Raw genomic sequence first — 20,135 nt, forward strand, 5'->3', positions numbered from 1 at the left:
TACAGAGAACTCAAGCTAAAACGCTGAGAAACCCTTGGAACTGTTACAAAGTAAATATGGCAGATTTATCAAACAGGATAATCACATTTGAAAGCAGACTTAATGTTAACTTTACACTCACAGATTTATTTATTTAATATTATTAAATGTAACCTTTAATTTAACTAGGCAAGTCAGTTAAAAACCTCTTGCCGCTCAGATCCCTTTAGCGGGATCATTTTCGTCTACATCCGGTGAATTGCAGAGCGCCAAATTCAAATTAAATTACTAAAAATATTTAATTTTCATGAAATCACAAGTGCAATACACCAAAACACAGCTTAACTTGTTGTTAATCCAGCCGGCGTGTCAGATTTCAAAAAGGTTTTACAGTGAAAGCAAACCATGCGATTATCTGAGAATAACTCTCAGCAGACAAAGCATTACATACAGCTAGCAGCAAAGTAGATGGGTCACAAAAAGTCACAAAAGCAATAAAATGAATCACTTACCTTTGATGATCTTCGTATGTTTGCACTCAAGAGACTCCCAGTTACACAATAAATGTTTGTTTTGTTCGATAAAGATTCTCTTTATATCCAAAAACCTCCATTTGGTTTGTTCAGTAATCCCCTGGCTCGTACGGTCACGAAGGGCAGACTTCGTGACCGTTCCAAATAGTATCCGGAAAGTTCGTAGAAACATGTGAAACGTTTTTTATAATCAACCCTCAGGTTGTTTTTACAATAAATAATCGATAATATTTCAACAGGACGGTAGCCTTTTCAATAGAAGAGAGAAAGAAAAGTTCTAAAGACTGTTCACACCTTGTGGAAGCCATAGGGAAAGGAATCTGGTTGATGTCCCTTTAAATGGAGGATAGGCTTGCAATGGAAAAGAGTAGTTTCAGAAAAACAGCACTTCCTGGATGGATTTCCCTCAGGTTTTCGCCTTCCATATCAGTTCTGTTATACTCACAGACAATATTTTGACAGTTTTGGAAACTTTAGAGTGTTTTCTATCCTAATTTGCCAATTATTTGCATATTCTAGCTTTTGGGCCTGAGAAATAGGCAGTTTACTTTGGGCACGTTTTTATCCAAACATCACAATACTGCCACCTAGCATAAAGAGGTTTTAAGAACCAAATTATTATTTACAATGACGGCTTACACCGGCGAAATCCTAACGACGCTGGACCCATTGTGCGCTGCCCTATGGGACTCCCAATCACAGGCCCGGTTGTGATATAGGCTAGAATCTAACCTGGGTCTGTAGTGAGGCCTCTAGCACTGAGATGCAGTGCCTTAGACTGTTAAAATACTACCCTGCTCTTGTTACACCAGTTGTCCTGTGGTACACAAGTCCTAATTTAGCCTGCTTCCTTCAGCTCTGTACAAAAATACCTCTATTGTGAGGACTACCCTTAATGTCTCCTGCAGGGTGTCTGTTTGAGTCAGACACAGTAGAATACACAGTGAGGTCCTGTAGTTTAAGAGAACACACAGGAAAGAGGTGGTTCAATTTGATCTCTGCTTATAAGCATTGTGGTTTTAAAAAAGTCAGTTCCCTACTGAGCCGACATATGCAGCACAATCGTATTTATGGAAATGAAGGCTGTTCTGACAGGCATGGTGGTGGCTAGATATGTACCTGGGGCACACTTCCTCCTAGGTAGAACAGGATGCAGTGGTTTATCAAAACAGCAGAGCAGACAGAGAGGTTGGGCTGCTCACACACAGAGCTCTGAACACACAACTTGGGAGAATGTTGCCAGATCCTTTATTGTGGATTGATCTAACTAAACCTACTCAAATCTGTCACATACTAGGTTTGGCACCCTATTCCCAGAACGACCCTAATTGTCTTTCTCAGTTATCAGATATACTAGGGGGGAGAACCAGGTTGAAACCAGATGCTGCGAGGTGACCCTGGGATGCTGGGACGGACCACGTGAGGGTGTAAGGAAATGAACAAACTCGCCAGTCAGCAGCCAGGCCAGCACCATCCGTAATGAAACCTAATTTACCATAATGACCTGCATGCTCAGAAAGCAGGTTAATCTCTAGCCTCTAGCTTGCTCACACACGAAGGAACAAGACCCATGTACGACCGCCTGCCTCTGCCTGACCACCTGGTTGAAAAACAGAGATGTGCTGCAGTGCATGAGTGATGACAGACAGAGAGGCAGTGATGACAGACAGACAGGCAGTGATGACAGACAGAGAGGCTGGCTGCACCGGAGGTGATTACTGTACTCCGTGGAGACTGCAAAAAAAATAACACAAACGCACCACACAATTTTACAAAAGCACACAGTCATTTTTTTGGGAACACACACACAACACTCAGGAGAACATAGGCATTCACCACAAACACACACAACACTTAGGGGAACACTGGCACTCACCACAAACACACACATTACATTTGAATCATTTAGCAGACACTCTTATCCAGAGCGACTTACCCCAGTGTGAGTACACACATTTTGGTACTAAATGTCATAATGCCCTTAATACAGGTCCCTGGATACCCAAATCTTTATAATGAGCCATTACTAAACATCTTGTAATTCTATGAAAACACAGGATCAAAATGGGCCACATGATAGAGCAGATCTGTCTTTAAGGTTCCTACCTGCTGTGTGGCCTAGTAAATAAAACACAAAATACATGTGTTCATATGGAGAAACACTCTGAATGGTAAAACTGACCAGAGAACAGAGGAGCTTAATGACAGTGTCGAGTATAAAGTAGAGAGACGGACGGAAGCATGTGTCTACACACACACACACACACACACACACACACACACACACACACACACACACACACACACACACACACACACACACACAGAGAGAGAGGCTAAAGAGAGTACATAGAGATGCTAATGTAAAGCTAGCAGCATCTCCGGATTACCCTCAGAGCTGATAATCCTGTGTGTCCTTGGAGCCCTGTGCAGCCCTTCTCAATGACACTGAGCACAGATGCAGTGTAAGCGTGCACACGCACACACACACACACACACACACACACACACAGCACATTTACCCTCAGCCATAGACAACCAGATGCTATGCCACACACACACACACACACACATACACACACACACACAAACACATTTACCCTCAGCCATAGACAACCAGATGCTATGCCACACACACACACACACACACACACGCACGCATGCACGCACGCACGCACACACACACATTTACCCTCATTCGCTCTACCAGACACACAGACGCTCCAGCAGTCAGTAGCTGATGTAATGGGGATACAGTCCAGACAGTGATTGTTTATTCCCATTTCATCTGCGTGACTGTGGTCATACATCGTACGTACACCTATAAATGAGAGACGGGCAACCACGGTCAGAACACAGATCTTTTCCTGCATGTAGGCTACTGCACTCTGCTGCACACGCAGACAAGGACAGAATGACAACACAGATCTTTTCCTGCATGTAGGCTACTGCACTCTGCTGCACACGCAGACAAGGACAGAATGACAACACAGATCTTTTCCTGCATGTAGGCTACTGCACTTGACAACACAGATCTTTTCCTGCTGCACACGCTGCACACGCAGACAAGGACAGAATGACAACACAGATCTTTTCCTGCATGTAGGCTACTGCACTCTGCTGCACACGCAGACAAGGACAAAATGACAACACAGAACACAATATGGCGCTGTGTAAAAACTGGAACATTGTAATAAGGCTCAAAGACTAGGACTGAAATAGCTGCTGCTGAGCCGGTAGGTGTGGTATCATGGCAACTAGAGGCTCAGGTTTGATGTCACAGCAGATCACCATGGCAACCGGCCCAGATCGCCTGTCACAGCGTGAGGTCAGTGTTTCTATGGAAACACACCAGCTGAGCAGTAAGCTGCCCCCCCCTCCGCCCCTCCCCCTCTGCTCTGAGTGAGCGAATGAACAGGAACGGGGACAGGAAGAGAGTGAAAGAGGGGGGAGGGAGATAGAGAAAGGGGGAGGGAGAGAGCAGGAGAGGGAATGGGAGTGAAGAAGGGGAGGGAGATAGAGGGGGAGGGGATAGGGAGTGAAGCAGGGGAGGGAGAGAGAGGGGGAGGGGATAGGGAGTCAAGAAGGGGAGGGAGAGAGAGGGGGAGGGGATAGGGAGTCAAGAAGGGGAGGGAGAGAGAGTAAGAAAAAGATGCATATTCAGAACTGCCTGTAATAGTAGTCTACTCACAGGAACAGGCAGCCAGCAAATAGGAACAGGCAGCCAGGACACAGGCAGCCAGCACACAGGCAGCCAGCACACAGGAACAGGCAGCCAGCAAACTGGCAGCCAGCACACAGGAACAGGCAGCCAGCAAACAGGCAGCCAGTACACAGGAACAGGCAGCCAGCAAACAGGCAGCCAGCGCACAGGAACAGGCAGCCAGCAAACAGGAACAGGCAGCCAGGACACAGGAACAAGCAGCCAGCACACAGGAACAGGCAGCCAGCAAACAGGCAGCCAGCACACAGGAACAGGCAGCCAGCACACAGGAACAGACAGCCAGCAAACAGGAACAGGCAGCCAGGACACAGGAACAGGCAGCCAGCCAGCACACAGGAACAGGCAGCCAGCAAACAGGAACAGGCCGCCAGGACACAGGAACAGGCAGCCAGCAAACAGGCAGCCAGCACACAGGAACAGGCAGCCAGCAAACAGGCAGCCAGCACACAGGAACAGGCAGCCAGCACACAGGCAGCCAACACACAGGCAGTCACAGCACACAAGAAGCCAACACACAGGCAGCCAGCGCACAGGAACAGGCAGCCAGCACACAGGAACAGGTGCTGCATGTGGTCAAAACGAACACATTAAACAGAGCATTACCTCTAAACTACAAGCATCTTGGCAAACACACATGTAGAAACATAACCTTCATTGCACACAGACTGCACACCACATAATCATTCACGGCAGTGCACATCCACAATACCTGCAGCAGCAGCATGTCTGTGTTTGGACTTAAAAACCTGCATTGTTCAATTATGTCATAGAAGCCCGAAAATTATTACATTATAAGATTTGATCAAATAACGGCCATGGCTTCTCTGCAGTGTCCCTAGATTATATCAAAGCTTAAGGAGTTCCATAGCTTTGCAAGGGGCGCCATCAGGTGGGGAAAAGGTGGAACTACCTGGACACATTATAAATGCACCACGTCATAGAACAAGGACTTGTTGTTTGAGAACAAAATAAATTCCGATTTGAATTGTGGGGGGGTGCAATTTTATAAATAGTTGTGTTTCGGAGGATGCACGACTCTCGGCCTTCGTCTGTCCTGAGTCCGATGAGACAAGACTGTAACTACCAATTGGATACCACGAAATTGGAGGAGAAAAAAAGGGGTAAAGAAAAGATGTAATTATTACCCACCCCTACTCTACAATGTTCAGTTCGTTTTTAGCATGTTGAGTGAAAGCAGACACCCTTCACATGTTTTCCTTACGATTTAAGAAGCTCATTGGTTCCCTTTGATGAATGCAAATACAAAGAAACTAATGGGAGATCTGTACGTGATTACATCTTGCTAGAGGGACAGTAGAATGGATTGTGTCATAACAGGAGTACTTTATCAAAAAGGACCCCCCACCACCACTGATATAAGGTTTGTTTTGCATTCTGCGCCTAAGGGAAACTTCTTATATCCAACATAAAGTAAATATACTATAGATGACTTCTCTCCCTGTGAGGGCACATAACCACAACCAGATGAATAGATGAATAGAGTGATGTTATTTAGGCCACAGGGGAAGAGCAGTGTGCCCAGGTTCAGAAGCTGATGTTATAGGGTAGAAAAATATAAAAAACTTGAAACTGAGCTCAGGTGCATCCTGTTTCCATTGATCATCCTTAAATTGTATTTACAACTTGATTGGAGTCCACCTGTAGTAAATTCAATTGATTGGATTTTTTTGGGGAAAGGCACACACCTGTCCTTATAAAGGTCCCACAGTTGACAGTGGATTCCAGAGCAAAAACCAAGCCATGAGGTCGAAGGAATTGTCCGTAGAGCTCCGAGACAGGATTGTGTCGAGGCACAGATCTGGGGAAGGGTACCAAAACATTTCTGCAGCGTTGAAGGTCCACAGGAACACAGTGGCCTCCATCATTCTTAAATGGAAGAAGTTTGGAACCACCAAGACTCTTCCTAGAGGTGGCTGCCCGGCCAAACTGGGTAAATGGAGGAAAGGCCTTGGTCAGGAAGGTGACCAAGAACCCGATGGTCACTCTGACCAAGAACCCGATGGTCACTCTGACAGAGCTCCAGAGGTCCTCTGTGGAGATGGGAGAACCGTCCAGACGGAAGACACTCCTCCGTAAAAGCACATGACAGCCCGCTTGGAGTTTGCCAAAAGGCACCTAAAGGACTCTCAGAACATGAGAAACAAAGTTCTCTGGTCTGATGAAACCAAGATTGAACTTTTTGGCCTGCATGCCAAGCGTCAAGTCTGGAAGAAAGAAGGCACGGGTCATCATCTGGCCAATACCATCACTACAGTGAAGCATGGTGGTGGCAGCATCATGCTGTGGGTATGTTTTTTAGCGGCAGGGACTGGGAGACTAGTCAGGATCGTGGGAAAGAAGTACGGAGTAAAGTACAGAGAGATCCTTGATGAAAACCTGTTCCAGAGCGCTCAGGACCTCAACCTGGAGCAAAGGTTCACCTTCCAACAGGACAATAACCTTTAGGACACAGCCAAGCCAACGCCCAGCCACAGCCCGGACTTGAACCTGATCAAACATCTGTGGAGAGACCTGAAAATAGCTGAGCAGCGACGCTCCCCATCCAACCTGACAGAGCTTGAGAGGATCTGCAGAGAAGATTCGGAGTAACTCCCCAAATACAGGTGTGCCAAGCTTGTAGCTTCATACCCAAGAAGCATCGAGGCTGTAATCGCTGCCAAAGGTACTTCAACAAAGTACTGTGTAAAGGGTCTGAATACTTATGTGATCAGTTTCAACGCTTCTCCACTGAGATTCTCTGCCTCAAACCCTTTTACAGGGGCTGAGTCACTGGCTTACTGGTGCTCTTCCATGCAGTATTTAGGAGGGTTGCGTCACTTGAGTAACTGACGTGATCTTCCTGTCCGGGTTGGGCCCCCCCCCTTGGGTTCGTGCCATGGGGGAGATCTTCGTGGGCTATACTCGTCCTTGTCTCAGGATGGTAAGTTGGTAGTTGAAGATATCCCTGTAGTGGTGTGGGGGCTGTGCTTTGGCAAGGTGGGTTGGGTTATATCTTGGCTGTTTGGCCTTGTCCGGGGGTATCGTCGGACGGGGTCAGAATGTCTCCCGACCCCTCCCGTCTCAGCCTCCAGTAGTTACGCTGCAATAGTTTGTGTTGGGGGGCTAGGGTCAGTCTGTTATATCTGGAGTATTTCTCCTGTTTTATCCGCTGTCCTGTGTGAATTTAAGTATACCCTCTCTAATTTTCTTTCTCTCGGAGGACCATGCCTCAGGACTACCTGGCCTGATGACTCCTCGCTGTCCCCAGTCCACCTGGTCGTGCTGTTGCTCCAGTTTGAACTGTTCTGCCTGCGGCTATGGGACCCTGACCTGTTCACCGGATGTGCTACCTGTCCCAGACCTGCTGTTTTCAACTCTCTATAGACAGACTCTTAATGATCGGCTATGAAAAGCCAACTGACATTTTACTCCTGAGGTGCTGACCTGTTGCACCCTCTACAACCACTGTGATTATTATTATCTCACCCTGCTGGCCATCTATGAACATTTGAGCATCTTGGCCATGTTGTTATCTCCTCCCGGCACAGCCAGAAGAGGACTGGCCACCCCATCATAGCCTGTTTCCACTCTAGGTTCTGGCCTTTCTATGGAGTTTTTCCTAGCCACCGTGCTTCTACACCTGCATTGCTTGCTGTTTGGGATTTTAGGCTGGGTTTCTGTACAGCACTTTGTGACATCAGCTGATGTAAGAAGGGCTTTATAAATTTGATTGAGTTTGTCTAAATATGTTTATTTTTTTCATTATGGGGTGTTGTCAACTGAAGGGGAAAAAAACAATTTAATACATTTTAGAGTAAGGCTGTAATGTACCAAAATGTGGTTAAAGTAGAGTGGATATTTTCCTGTAGATCACATGGTTTTTTTCACCAGTTGGCTGAACATGGACCAGAACTCCAGTATTTTTCCTTCAATTTGTTCTCCATCTTTTTAAACAGGAAGCCAATTCGGTTTCACCACTTATTTCCATGACTTAACTCATTTTCTCATGGCTCCCTTGTCCCTCTGCAGACATACAGTAAGCAATAGGTTTGGAACATCGAATGGCAATTAAACGTTTATATTTTAAATCACAGTACTGAGTAACAATACATATCTTATCGTGAGGTCCCTGGCAATTCCCACCCCTACTATATGACCCACATTCACAGGCTGATGTCATACAGGCCAGAGGCAGAAAGCAAAAACTATTTAAACGGGACAAAAATGAGTCCATGTGTAGGCTACTTGTGCATTTGGAACGTTCATGTTTCCATTTTGAAAATGTTCCTTCTTGTTTATGCCTAACGAACACAGCCCAGGATTAAACATCAGTGCACATGTTAATCAACAAGTATTTATATGTTCGATTCCCAAGGGGAGGATACGGCAGCAACACATTCACTCCATTAAAAGGCCACTGCAGATGTACAGCTAAAGATCTCCCAGGTACAACAGGCCGTACTGTTATCCAATACGTCTGTTTCTGTCGTGGGATCATTTCATTTCTCAGAAAACCCTGAATGTGGACAATAGTACTTACAATGTGTTTTTTTCCCAAAACAAAAACATACACGAACACGTAAAAAGATTGAAATAAAACGTTCTGTCCCTGTTTATTTTCAGTCACGTCAACAGTGAACAATGTATTAACACTTAGAAGGGCAAAGCCTTTTTGTCAGCTCCAAACTAGTGGATGGAATCATTTTGGCAGACCCTTGTTCGCCACGAGGAGTAGTACCTTTCCCCAGCAGAGCTGCATCAGATAATATGGTCGTGTATCAAATAACATGGCCGTCATATAACACAACGAGGGCAGCTGGTCCCTGCAGTAGTTTCATAGAAAACAAAGAGGACTTAAGTCATTATTAAACACTTGATACACCAAGGCTGAGTTTAGAACAGCAGCCCAATTCAGATATTTGCTCTACCAATTGGTCTTTTGACCAATCACACCAGATCCTTTTCAGAGCTGATCTGATTAATCAAAAGACCAATTAGTTCAAAAAAAGATCAGAATTGTGCTGGCTGTCTAAACGCAGCCCAAGAGCCTAGTCCTGCTGTTCTCAACACATGTACACAAACACATCTAGGGATTAGACAGAACAAGTAGGATTCCTACAGCATCATCTACACAGCTTATTGTTAACGAAGCACCTGATTATGTTGTTATAGGCCAGTGCCATTTGGTTTGATTCCACAAAACACTATTGATTCCAAATCCCATTATGACATCATCCCTGCAGGTTCCATCTGCACCTAGAGCCATGTCAGACCACTAGTCCCAGAGGTTTACTGTACAGAGTCTTCTTCAGAGAGATGGTAAACCACCTGGTTACAATCAGATTAACAGGCAGGTGGACAGAGAGCAGTAGATGTAGCCTCAGACTGGTGGAATGCTAGAGGCCTCTCAAAAGCCTACTTCTTTCCCAGTGATAGACTGAAACGGAAGCAGAGAGGGGGGGGTTGCCCGTGTTAATGATACATAGTATTCTTTATAGTCCTTTCCTAAAAAACAAAAAGAGGATTCACAATAAGGCAATCACAAGGGGAAAACATAACAGCAATTTCAGCATTTCTTCAAGGCTTTGACAAGACACTAAGTCCAGTAAACAGGTCATCAAACACACACGATGGACAGGGTTGCAGATGTGTTTCTGAATATATCTCATTATGGTTCGTCTTGCCATTATTGTCAACTGTATAATAATTTAAGATGTATATGAGTTCTGAATGACTGGCGTTTTTGCACCAGGCCTGTGTCTCCGTTTCTGTGAACCGCTACACACGGACACTAAAGATCCTTGGCAGCATTAAGAGAAGAGGAGAATTACTTCAGTGTGGCACAGACCGTCTGACCAGAGCCATTCTCATTCCAGTGACCAGGCAAAGCAGTGAGATGGAGAGCAAAGACCACGGTTGTGTTCAATTAGCGCACATCGTAACAAAACATGCTCATGTTTTGTAAGGAAAACTAGCGTTTCTTGTTGGATAGTCCTTCCCTGTTTTCAACCTGTCGTCTTCCATTTACGTACCTAATGGTCATAGGTCAAAGCTGGGAAAATGACACGACATGCACACTGGAGGGAATGTGAGAAGAGCAGTCATAACGGTCATAGTTTTGCTAAAAATCATGTTCTCTTAGAGCTAGCATAGAGCCGCTTCACAAAACACTCCAGAGCAACTTTAGGGAATGTCTACTTTTCCCACAGGTAATGTGATAGAGAAGGGATGTCTACTTTTCCCACAGGTAATGTGATAGAGAAGGAATGTCTACTTTTCCCACAGGTAATGTGATAGAGAAGGAATGTCTACTTTTCCCACAGGTAATGTGATAGAGAAGGAATGTCTACTTTTCCCACAGGTAATGTGATAGAGAAGGAATGTATTTTCCCCCCAATATCGCCATTGATTTCCCCCAGCACCTGTAATGCACGACACAGTGTGCCAAACTGGGGATGTGAACACTCACGTCAGAGCTAACCCTGTTTGAGGCAACTACAACAAACCATCTGGGTAGTGGTGAGCCATGCAAGAAAGGACAAAAGCCAGACGAGGACATGATGCTGCGAGAGTGAAGCTAAGAGAAACATACTTGTTAAAAGAGTCGTCTTGAAGGTTGAGGACCAGGTTGTCGGCAGAAAGGTACACCTTGTTCTGGGACGTTGCCACCTGAGACAACATAACAGACAAAACACCCCGTTAAAAACACAGCGTCACAGAGCTAGTCTTTGTAGCAGCTCATAGTACGAGGGTAAACAACCCTCCTTCAGTCATATTGCCTCAGAAAATAACAGAAGATAGCGATATAACCAGCTAACTGCACTGTGGGTTACCATAGCAACGAGAACCAAACAGCCACAACGAGAACAGGCTGCTAAAAATGAATGACCCCATTCTGACTGGAACAATAAGATCAAAAGTTGAGTAACGATTTCCTCCTAAATGAATGAATGTAGTTATGAGGACAATAACTCCATTGATCTCCAAATTCCTTTATACAGGAACAAGGACACGATTACAACTCACCGTCTTAGCAATGGCCTGGGCAGCTCGGATTCGTCGAAGCTTCAGGTATCCAGGATTCTTCGTCACTGCTTGTCCCAACTACAACACCAAACACACAAGAGCCATAATGAAGGAATACTTCATGAAATTCACACGTGTCAGAAGTATTACAATGTAAATGTACTTTTAAATCCGTCTGTCTGCATATTTTTCAAGACATGGCATATGAAGGTGAAGTGAGAGACCCGTTGGATTGGACCATACTTTTCTCGTCCATCATCTTGGGAAAACATGTATACTTAAGTGGAAATCAACCAATCCTCCATCGTTAACACAACGGAAAGGTCACATGCTTTATTATCTAAATGTTGAAAGTTTGTGGGCGACAGAGACACAAAATGGTGCAGTTTGAGGTCATGTGGCGGAGATTGATGCAGGCGCTGGAGATGGGGGTGTGAGCAGGTGGGTCTGGAGATGGGGGTGGGCAGGTGGGTCTGGGCAGGGTGATGTAGTTGATGGGGGGGTGAGCAGGCGGGTCTGGGCAGGGTGATGTAGTTGATGAGGGGTGGGGGTGAGCAGGTGGGTCTGGGCAGGGTGATGTAGTTGATGGAGGGGGGGTGAGCAGGTGGGTCTGGGCAGGGTGATGTAGTTGATGAGGGGGTGTGAGCAGGTGGGTCTGGGCAGGGTGATGTAGTTGATGAGGGGGTGAGCAGGTGGGTCTGGGCAGGGTGATGTAGTTGATGGAGGGGGTGTGAGCAGGTGGGTCTGGGCAGGGTGATGTAGTTGATGAGGGGGGGTGAGCAGGTGGGTCTGGGCAGGGTGATGTAGTTGATGGAGGGGGTGTGAGCAGGTGGGTCTGGGCAGGGTGATGGAGTTGATGGAGGGGGTGAGCAGGCGGGTCTGGGCAGGGTGATGGAGTTGATGGAGGGGTGAGCAGGCGGGTCTGGGCAGGGTGATGTAGTTGATGGAGGGGGTGAGCAGGTGGGTCTGGGCAGGGTGATGCAGTTGATGGAGGGGGTGAGCAGGTGGGTCTGGGCAGGGTGATGCAGTTGATGGAGGGGGTGAGCAGGTGGGCCTGGGCAGGGTAATGTAGTTGATGAGGGGGAGGTGAGCAGGTGGGTCTGGGCAGGGTGATGTAGTTGATGAGGGGGTGAGCAGGTGGGTCTGGGCAGGGTGATGTAGTTGATGAGGGGGTGAGCAGGTGGGTCTGGGCAGGGTGATGTAGTTGATGGAGGGGGGTGAGCAGGTGGGTCTGGGCAGGGTGATGTAGTTGATGAGGGGGTGAGCAGGTGGGTCTGGGCAGGGTGATGTAGTTGATGAGGGGGTGAGCAGGTGGGTCTGGGCAGGGTGATGTAGTTGATGAGGGGGTGAGCAGGCGGGTCTGGGCAGGGTGATGTAGTTGATGGAGGGGGTGAGCAGGTGGGTCTGGGCAGGGTGATGTAGTTGATGGGGGGGTGAGCAGGTGGGTCTGGGCAGGGTGATGTAGTTGATGGAGGGGGTGTGAGCAGGTGGGTCTGGGCAGGGTGATGTAGTTGATGAGGGGGGTGAGCAGGTGGGTCTGGGCAGGGTGATGTAGTTGATGGAAGGGGTGTGAGCAGGTGGGTCTGGGCAGGGTGATGTAGTTGATGAGGGGGTGTGAGCAGGTGGGTCTGGGCAGGGTGATGTAGTTGATGGGGGGGTGTGAGCAGGTGGGTCTGGGCAGGGTGATGTAGTTGATGGAGGGGAGGGGGGTGAGCAGGCGGGTCTGGGCAGGGTGATGTAGTTGATGGAGGGGAGGTGAGCAGGCGGGTCTGGGCAGGGTGATGTAGTTGGTGGAGGGGGGGTGAGCAGGTGGGTCTGGGCAGGGTGATGTAGTTGATGAGGGGGTGTGAGCAGGGTGATGTAGTTGATGGAGGGGGTGAGCAGGGGGTGATGTAGTTGATGGAGGGGGTGAGCAGGTGGGTCTGGGCAGGGTGATGTAGTTGGTGGAGGGGGTGAGCAGGTGGGTCTGGGCAGGGTGATGTAGTTGATGGAGGGGGTGAGCAGGTGGGCCTGGGCAGGGTAATGTAGTTGATGAGGGGGTGAGCAGGTGGGTCTGGGCAGGGTGATGTAGTTGATGGAGGGGGGGTGAGCAGGTGGGTCTGGGCAGGGTGATGTAGTTGATGAGGGGGTGAGCAGGCGGGTCTGGGCAGGGTGATGTAGTTGATGAGGGGGTGAGCAGGTGGGTCTGGGCAGGGTGATGTAGTTGATGAGGGGTGGGTGAGCATGTGGGTCTGGGCAGGGTGATGTAGTTGATGGAGGGGGTGAGCAGGTGGGTCTGGGCAGGGTGATGTAGTTGATGAGGGGGTGAGCAGGTGGGTCTGGGCAGGGTGATGTAGTTGATGAGGGGGTGAGCAGGTGGGTCTGGGCAGGGTGATGTAGTTGATGAGGGGGGGTGAGCAGGCGGGTCTGGGCAGGGTGATGTAGTTGATGAGGGGGTGAGCAGGCGGGTCTGGGCAGGGTGATGTAGTTGATGAGGGGGTGAGCAGGTGGGTCTGGGCAGGGTGATGTAGTTGATGAGGGGGGTGAGCAGGTGGGTCTGGGCAGGGTGATGTAGTTGAGGGGGTGAGCAGGCGGGTCTGGGCAGGGTGATGTAGTTGATGAGGGGGTGAGCAGGCGGGTCTGGGCAGGGTGATGTAGTTGATGAGGGGGTGAGCAGGTGGGTCTGGGCAGGGTGATGTAGTTGATGAGGGGGTGAGCAGGTGGGTCTGGGCAGGGTGATGTAGTTGATGAGGGGGTGAGCAGGCGGGTCTGGGCAGGGTGATGTAGTTGATGAGGTGGGGTGTGAGCAGGTGGGTCTGGGCAGGGTGATGTAGTTGATGAGGGGGTGTGAGCAGGTGGGTCTTGGCAGGGTGATGTAGTTGATGAGGGGGTGTGAGCAGGTGGGTCTTGGCAGGGTGATGTAGTTGATGAGGGGGTTGGCAGGTGGGTCTGGGCAGGGTGATGTAGTTGATGGAGGGGGGGTGAGCAGGTGGGTCTGGGCAGGGTGATGTAGTTGATGAGGGGGTGTGAGCAGGCGGGTCTGGGCAGGGTGATGTAGTTGATGGAGGGGGTGAGCAGGTGGGTCTGGGCAGGGTGATGTAGTTGATGAGGGGGTGTGAGCAGGTGGGTCTGGGCAGGGTGTGAGCAGGTGGGTCTGGGCAGGGTGATGTAGTTGATGAGGGGGGTGAGCAGGTGGGTCTGGGCAGGTGGGTCTGGGCAGGGTGATGTAGTTGATGAGGAGGGGGTGAGCAGGTGGGTCTGGGCAGGGTGATGTAGTTGATGAGGGGGTGTGAGCAGGTGGGTCTGGGCAGGGTGATGTAGTTGATGAGGGGGGGTGAGCAGGTGGGTCTGGGCAGGTGGGTCTGGGCAGGGTGATGTAGTTGAGGAGGGGGATGAGCAGGTGGGTCTGGGCAGGGTGATGTAGTTGATGAGGGGGTTGGCAGGTGGGTCTGGGCAGGGTGATGTAGTTGATGAGGGGGTGAGCAGGTGGGTCTGGGCAGGGTGATGTAGTTGATGAGGGGGTGTGAGCAGGTGGGTCTGGGCAGGGTGATGTAGTTGATGAGGGGGTGTGAGCAGGTGGGTCTTGGCAGGGTGATGTAGTTGATGAGGGGGTGTGAGCAGGTGGGTCTGGGCAGGGTGATGTAGTTGATGAGGGGGTGTGAGCAGGTGGGTCTTGGCAGGGTGATGTAGTTGATGAGGGGGTGAGCAGGTGGGTCTGGGCAGGGTGATGTAGTTGATGAGGGGGTGTGAGCAGGTGGGTCTGGGCAGGGTGATGTAGTTGATGAGGGGGTGAGCAGGTGGGTCTGGGCAGGGTGATGTAGTTGATGAGGGGTGGGTCTGGGCAGGGTGATGTAGTTGATGAGGGGGGTTGTGACGTAGTTTGGATGACGTAGTTTACAAGAAAAAAAGGAATTCATATACCACGTTAAGTCAATAAAAAAAACAATTGTAGACCAGAATAATCTGGTTTTGAAGTCATGTGAGGAAGAGGGAGCAGATTGTCTAGAGGTTGTGGTGAAGATAATATGTTACCATCTTGGCAGGTTGTGGTGAAGTTAATGTGTCACGATCTTGGCAGGTTGTAGTGAAGTTAATGTGTCACGATCTTGGCAGGTTGTAGTGAAGTTAATGTGTCATCATCTTGGCAGGTTGTGGTGAAGTTAATGTGTTACCATCTTGGCAGGTTGTAGTGAAGTTAATGTGTTACCATCTTGGCAGGTTGTGGTGAAGTTAATGTGTTACCATCTTGGCAGGTTGTAGTGAAGTTAATGTGTTACCATCTTGGCAGCCTCTGCCTCTCCCTCTGCCTGAATAATCTTGTGTCTCTGGTCCTGTTTGGCTTTCTCCACGTAGAACTGGGCTCTCTGGGCCTCCTGTTGGGCTGGAAAGACACATAGGCTGTGTTTTAAAACCCAATGCATGTTCTCACACACACACGAACACATTAGCGTACTGAGAACGCCCCCACACATATGCAGACAACCTAACACATGCAAGTACACATCCACAGACAGCCATATATCCCCCCCCCCCCCATGGGTACGTACCAACTTGTTTGGCCTCTACGGCAGCAGTGTACTCCCTGCTGAAGCTCAGCTCTGTGATGGCCACATCGTCCAGGATGATGTTGAAGTCTTTGGCTCTCTCAAACAGCTCCCGGCGAATCAACAAGGACACCTACAGTAGACCCAGGAACACGCCAGACTCATAAAACACCGTCAGGGAAAGCCTAAACATATGCAAGAGTTCATGTGTCAATCTAATGCATGTACATTTTTTTTTTAAGCAGACTGGCAAAGTACACAACCTTAGTCCCCTATAATCCATCACTCCTGTGTGACAGTACCTGTGATCTCTGAGATGAGCTGTAGCGTACCTGTGGTCTCTGAGATGAACTGTAGCCTACCTGTGCTCTCTGAGATGAGCTGTAGCCTACCTGTGCTCTCTGAGATGAACTGTAGCCTACCTGTGCTCTCTGAGATGAGCTGTAGCCTACCTGTGCTCTCTGAGATGAGCTGTAGCCTACCTGTGCTCTCTGAGATGAGCTGTAGTCTACCTGTGCTCTCTGAGATGAGCTGTAGTCTACCTGTGCTCTCTGAGATGAGCTGTAGTCTACCTGTGCTCTCTGATGATCTACCTGTGCTCTCTGAGATGAGCTGTAGTCTACCTGTGCTCTCTGAGATGAGCTGTAGTCTACCTGTGCTCTCTGAGATGAGCTGTAGTCTACCTGTGCTCTCTGAGATGAGCTGTAGTCTACCTGTGCTCTCTGAGATGAGCTGTAGTCTACCTGTGCTCTCTGAGATGAGCTGTAGTCTACCTGTGCTCTCTGAGATGAGCTGTAGTCTACCTGTGCTCTCTGAGATGAGCTGTAGTCTACCTGTGCTCTCTGAGATGAGCTGTAGTCTACCTGTGCTCTCAGATGAGCTGTAGTCTACCTGTGCTCTCTGAGATGAGCTGTAGTCTACCTGCGCTCTCTGAGATGAGCTGTAGTCTACCTGTGGTCTCTGAGATGAGCTGTAGTCTACCTGTGGTCTCTGATGAACTGTAGTCTACCTGTGGTCTCTGATGAACTGTAGTCTACCTGTGGTCTCTGATGAACTGTAGTCTACCTGTGTGGCAGTACCTGTGGTCTCTGATGAACTGTAGTCTACCTGTGCTCTCTGAGATGAACTGTAGTCTACCTGTGCTCTCTGAGATGAACTGTAGTCTACCTGTGCTCTCTGAGATGAACTGTAGTCTACCTGTGCTCTCTGAGATGAACTGTAGTCTACCTGTGGTCTCTGAGATGAACTGTAGTCTACCTGTGGTCTCTGATGAACTGTAGTCTACCTGTGGTCTCTGATGAACTGTAGTCTACCTGTGGTCTCTGATGAACTGTAGTCTACCTGTGTGGCAGTACCTGTGGTCTCTGATGAACTGTAGTCTACCTGTGGTCTCTGATGAACTGTAGTCTACCTGTGGTCTCTGATGAACTGTAGTCTACCTGTGGTCTCTGATGAACTGTAGTCTACCTGTGGTCTCTGATGAACTGTAGTCTACCTGTGGTCTCTGATGAACTGTAGTCTACCTGTGGTCTCTGAGATGAGCTGTAGTCTACCTGTGTGGCAGTACCTGTGGTCTCTGATGAACTGTAGTCTACCTGTGGTCTCTGATGAACTGTAGTCTACCTGTGGTCTCTGATGAACTGTAGTCTACCTGTGGTCTCTGATGAACTGTAGTCTACCTGTGGTCTCTGATGAACTGTAGTCTACCTGTGGTCTCTGAGATGAGCTGTAGTCTACCTGTGTGGCAGTACCTGTGGTCTCTGATGAACTGTAGTCTACCTGTGGTCTCTGATGAACTGTAGTCTACCTGTGGTCTCTGATGAACTGTAGTCTACCTGTGTGGCAGTACCTGTGGTCTCTGATGAACTGTAGTCTACCTGTGTGGCAGTACCTGTGGTCTCTGATGAACTGTAGTCTACCTGTGGTCTCTGATGAACTGTAGTCTACCTGTGGTCTCTGATGAACTGTAGTCTACCTGTGGTCTCTGATGAACTGTAGTCTACCTGTGGTCTCTGATGAACTGTAGTCTACCTGTGGTCTCTGATGAACTGTAGTCTACCTGTGTACGAGTCCCTGTGCCGTACCTGTGCTCTCTGAGTAATGAGCTGTGAGGCATTGAACTTGGCCACCACGCTCTTTAGCACCTCGTTGACAATGGAGGGTAGTACTCTCTCGTCATAGTCTTTCCCCAACTGCTGGTACATGGCAGGCAGGTTGGCGGCCACGGGACGAGACAGCACACGCAGCCCAATGTTTATCATCTGCAGATCTACACAAGGGAAACAGAGACAGGGAGAGAGACCGGGAGAGAGAGACCGGGAGAGAGAGACCGGGAGAGAGAGACCGGGAGAGAGAGGAGTCACAGGGCTGTATCCCAATTGGCTGTGATTAGGAGTCCCATAAGACGGCGCACATTTGGCCCAGCGTCATCCGGCTTCGGCCGTCATTGTAAATAAGAATATGTTCTTAATTAACTGACTTGCCTATTTAAATAAAAGGTTAAAACATCACATCTTTACTGATCTGCTGGACATAATGTATTGGTCTACATGCGTCCATCCCTCCATTTCTGCCATCATGTACCTTTACTTCCAGTTAGTGAAGCGATCTTCCTGGGCCTGGCTCTGATGTCATAGATGATTGGGTACTGGATCCATGGTAACCTGAAGAAGAACAACAACTGTTCAGTTACAATATGGTCATGTGAATTCAGTTTTGTTTCAAGTTGGAGCCTACCGAACATGACGACCCTGGCTTCATGATAAACCCCTGAGACCGAGTCCGACAGTGTACCTGAAGTGCAGTCCCTCAGCCAGCACTGTGTCCATCTGCATCCCCCCAATTCTGTTGAAGATGATCGCTCTCTGACCACCATCAACTGGGAACAAACCATTTCACACAACATTAGAGGGGTGCACTCATGATTGTGATAAGTGTTACCCATTCCACTACCAGAGGTTAAGCATACCCGTGAATGTAGCCTCTTTGACGCCATAGGCCAAAGCTCCAGCACCAATGAGCAGCTTGAGACCTATCCCTGCTCCCTTGCCCCCCGCACCAGACATACGACCGGCCAGGTCCCGCAGATGTGTCAGGAAGCGCTGGGAAGACAGAACAAGGACGTCATGTTAAGCATCTGACAGAGACCCTTTCTCCACAAATGACTACATGGCTTCCTCTACAGTTGTTCATTTAGGCCAGTAATACATTTGAGCGATTTGGAGGGCTTCTTGTGATGGTCCAGCAATTTAACACCCCTCCCCCATCTGGTGGCCTTGAGGGGTACTTGTGTCCAGGACAATGCCTGCCATTCATATTCACCTCGAATATTCTTGAACATTTATAACATAACTGGATTGTGCAGGTCAATAAGTAATGGATGTGCATGTAAACTGGTCACGTTAACGTTTAAGCAGCACTTAAATCCATGTATTCCACGTAGAAACGGGTAGGCAAATTACTTGCATGTGTGTTGACATTGAATGAATGACTTGGAATTTGTTGGTTCTGCTAACTAACTATATTTTGGTAACTGCCTGCTAGGCTCGTCTGTTATTCCAAATACCAATATTTTCCCATACTTCAGAAAGAAGCTAGCTATGTTTAACTAGCTAGCAAATATTAACAAAATACATTTAAGTTAGCTAGCTTATTAGCATCTGATGCAACGTGAGACCTGGCCTGTTTCTAGCTGGTTAGAGAACTGTTTAGCTAAATTGGCATCGGCAAACCTTAGCTTCCAAATGGAATCTAAAAAATATATATACTTGCTATATTTGATAGCTAGTTGTCAAGCATTGCAGGGAGGATATGAGTCTTAACTACCAGCGTAGTTAGCTAGTTATGGTTAACTGGCTAACGTTAGTTATTAGCTAACCTGTGCTAGTTATCTCCATCTCCTCTCAAGCATAGCCTGTAAGTCATAATACATAACACACGTGTCTGAAATACAAACAGCGTCTACAAGCTGACACTATAACAAGTATTTATTCCCTGTCTATAGTAAGTATGGTTGGTAGCTATTTTAAATACTCACGTTGGGCTCTTTATTCGCCATGCTTGCAGTGCAGTCGATATCCAAGGTCGTCACAGACAACTTTACTCATTCAGGCGAAAGGCATCTGGGACTTGAAGTTCACTGCAGCTAAAATGATATAACTGACATGTGGTGGGCTAGGCTAGTCTGCCCATGGATTTATTGAAGTGTTGAGTGGCTTAGTCAAATATATGCATGAATGTTTAGTTATAATTTGCATACAGGTGCCCCATGCCTCATACACTAGCCAAGTTTGGGATCCTAGGAGACAAAATATCTTGCATGAACCACTAATTCTGTTGCAGTTAAACTTC

The 20,135-nt window shown here is 48.3% G+C and overlaps 1 protein-coding gene across 1 annotated transcript; it reads right to left on the reverse strand.

Annotated features, from left to right (window-relative positions):
• Positions 1–8,820: 8,820 nt before the first annotated feature.
• LOC115121053 (prohibitin-2-like) lies at positions 8,821–19,958 on the reverse strand. Its single transcript, XM_029650075.2, has 10 exons — positions 19,822–19,958; positions 18,754–18,886; positions 18,579–18,663; positions 18,369–18,448; positions 17,870–18,054; positions 15,789–15,918; positions 15,519–15,622; positions 11,263–11,340; positions 10,829–10,905; positions 8,821–9,673 (listed from the first exon to the last, which is right to left on the reverse strand). Exons 1-10 carry the CDS (start codon positions 19,840–19,842, stop codon positions 9,652–9,654), a joined length of 915 nt encoding a protein of 304 aa, XP_029505935.1. The 5' UTR covers positions 19,843–19,958; the 3' UTR covers positions 8,821–9,651.
• Between the last annotated feature and the right edge of the window lie 177 nt (positions 19,959–20,135).

The sequence above is a fragment of the Oncorhynchus nerka genome, linkage group LG24, assembly GCF_034236695.1.
Source record: "Oncorhynchus nerka isolate Pitt River linkage group LG24, Oner_Uvic_2.0, whole genome shotgun sequence".
Lineage (NCBI taxonomy): Eukaryota > Metazoa > Chordata > Actinopteri > Salmoniformes > Salmonidae > Oncorhynchus > Oncorhynchus nerka.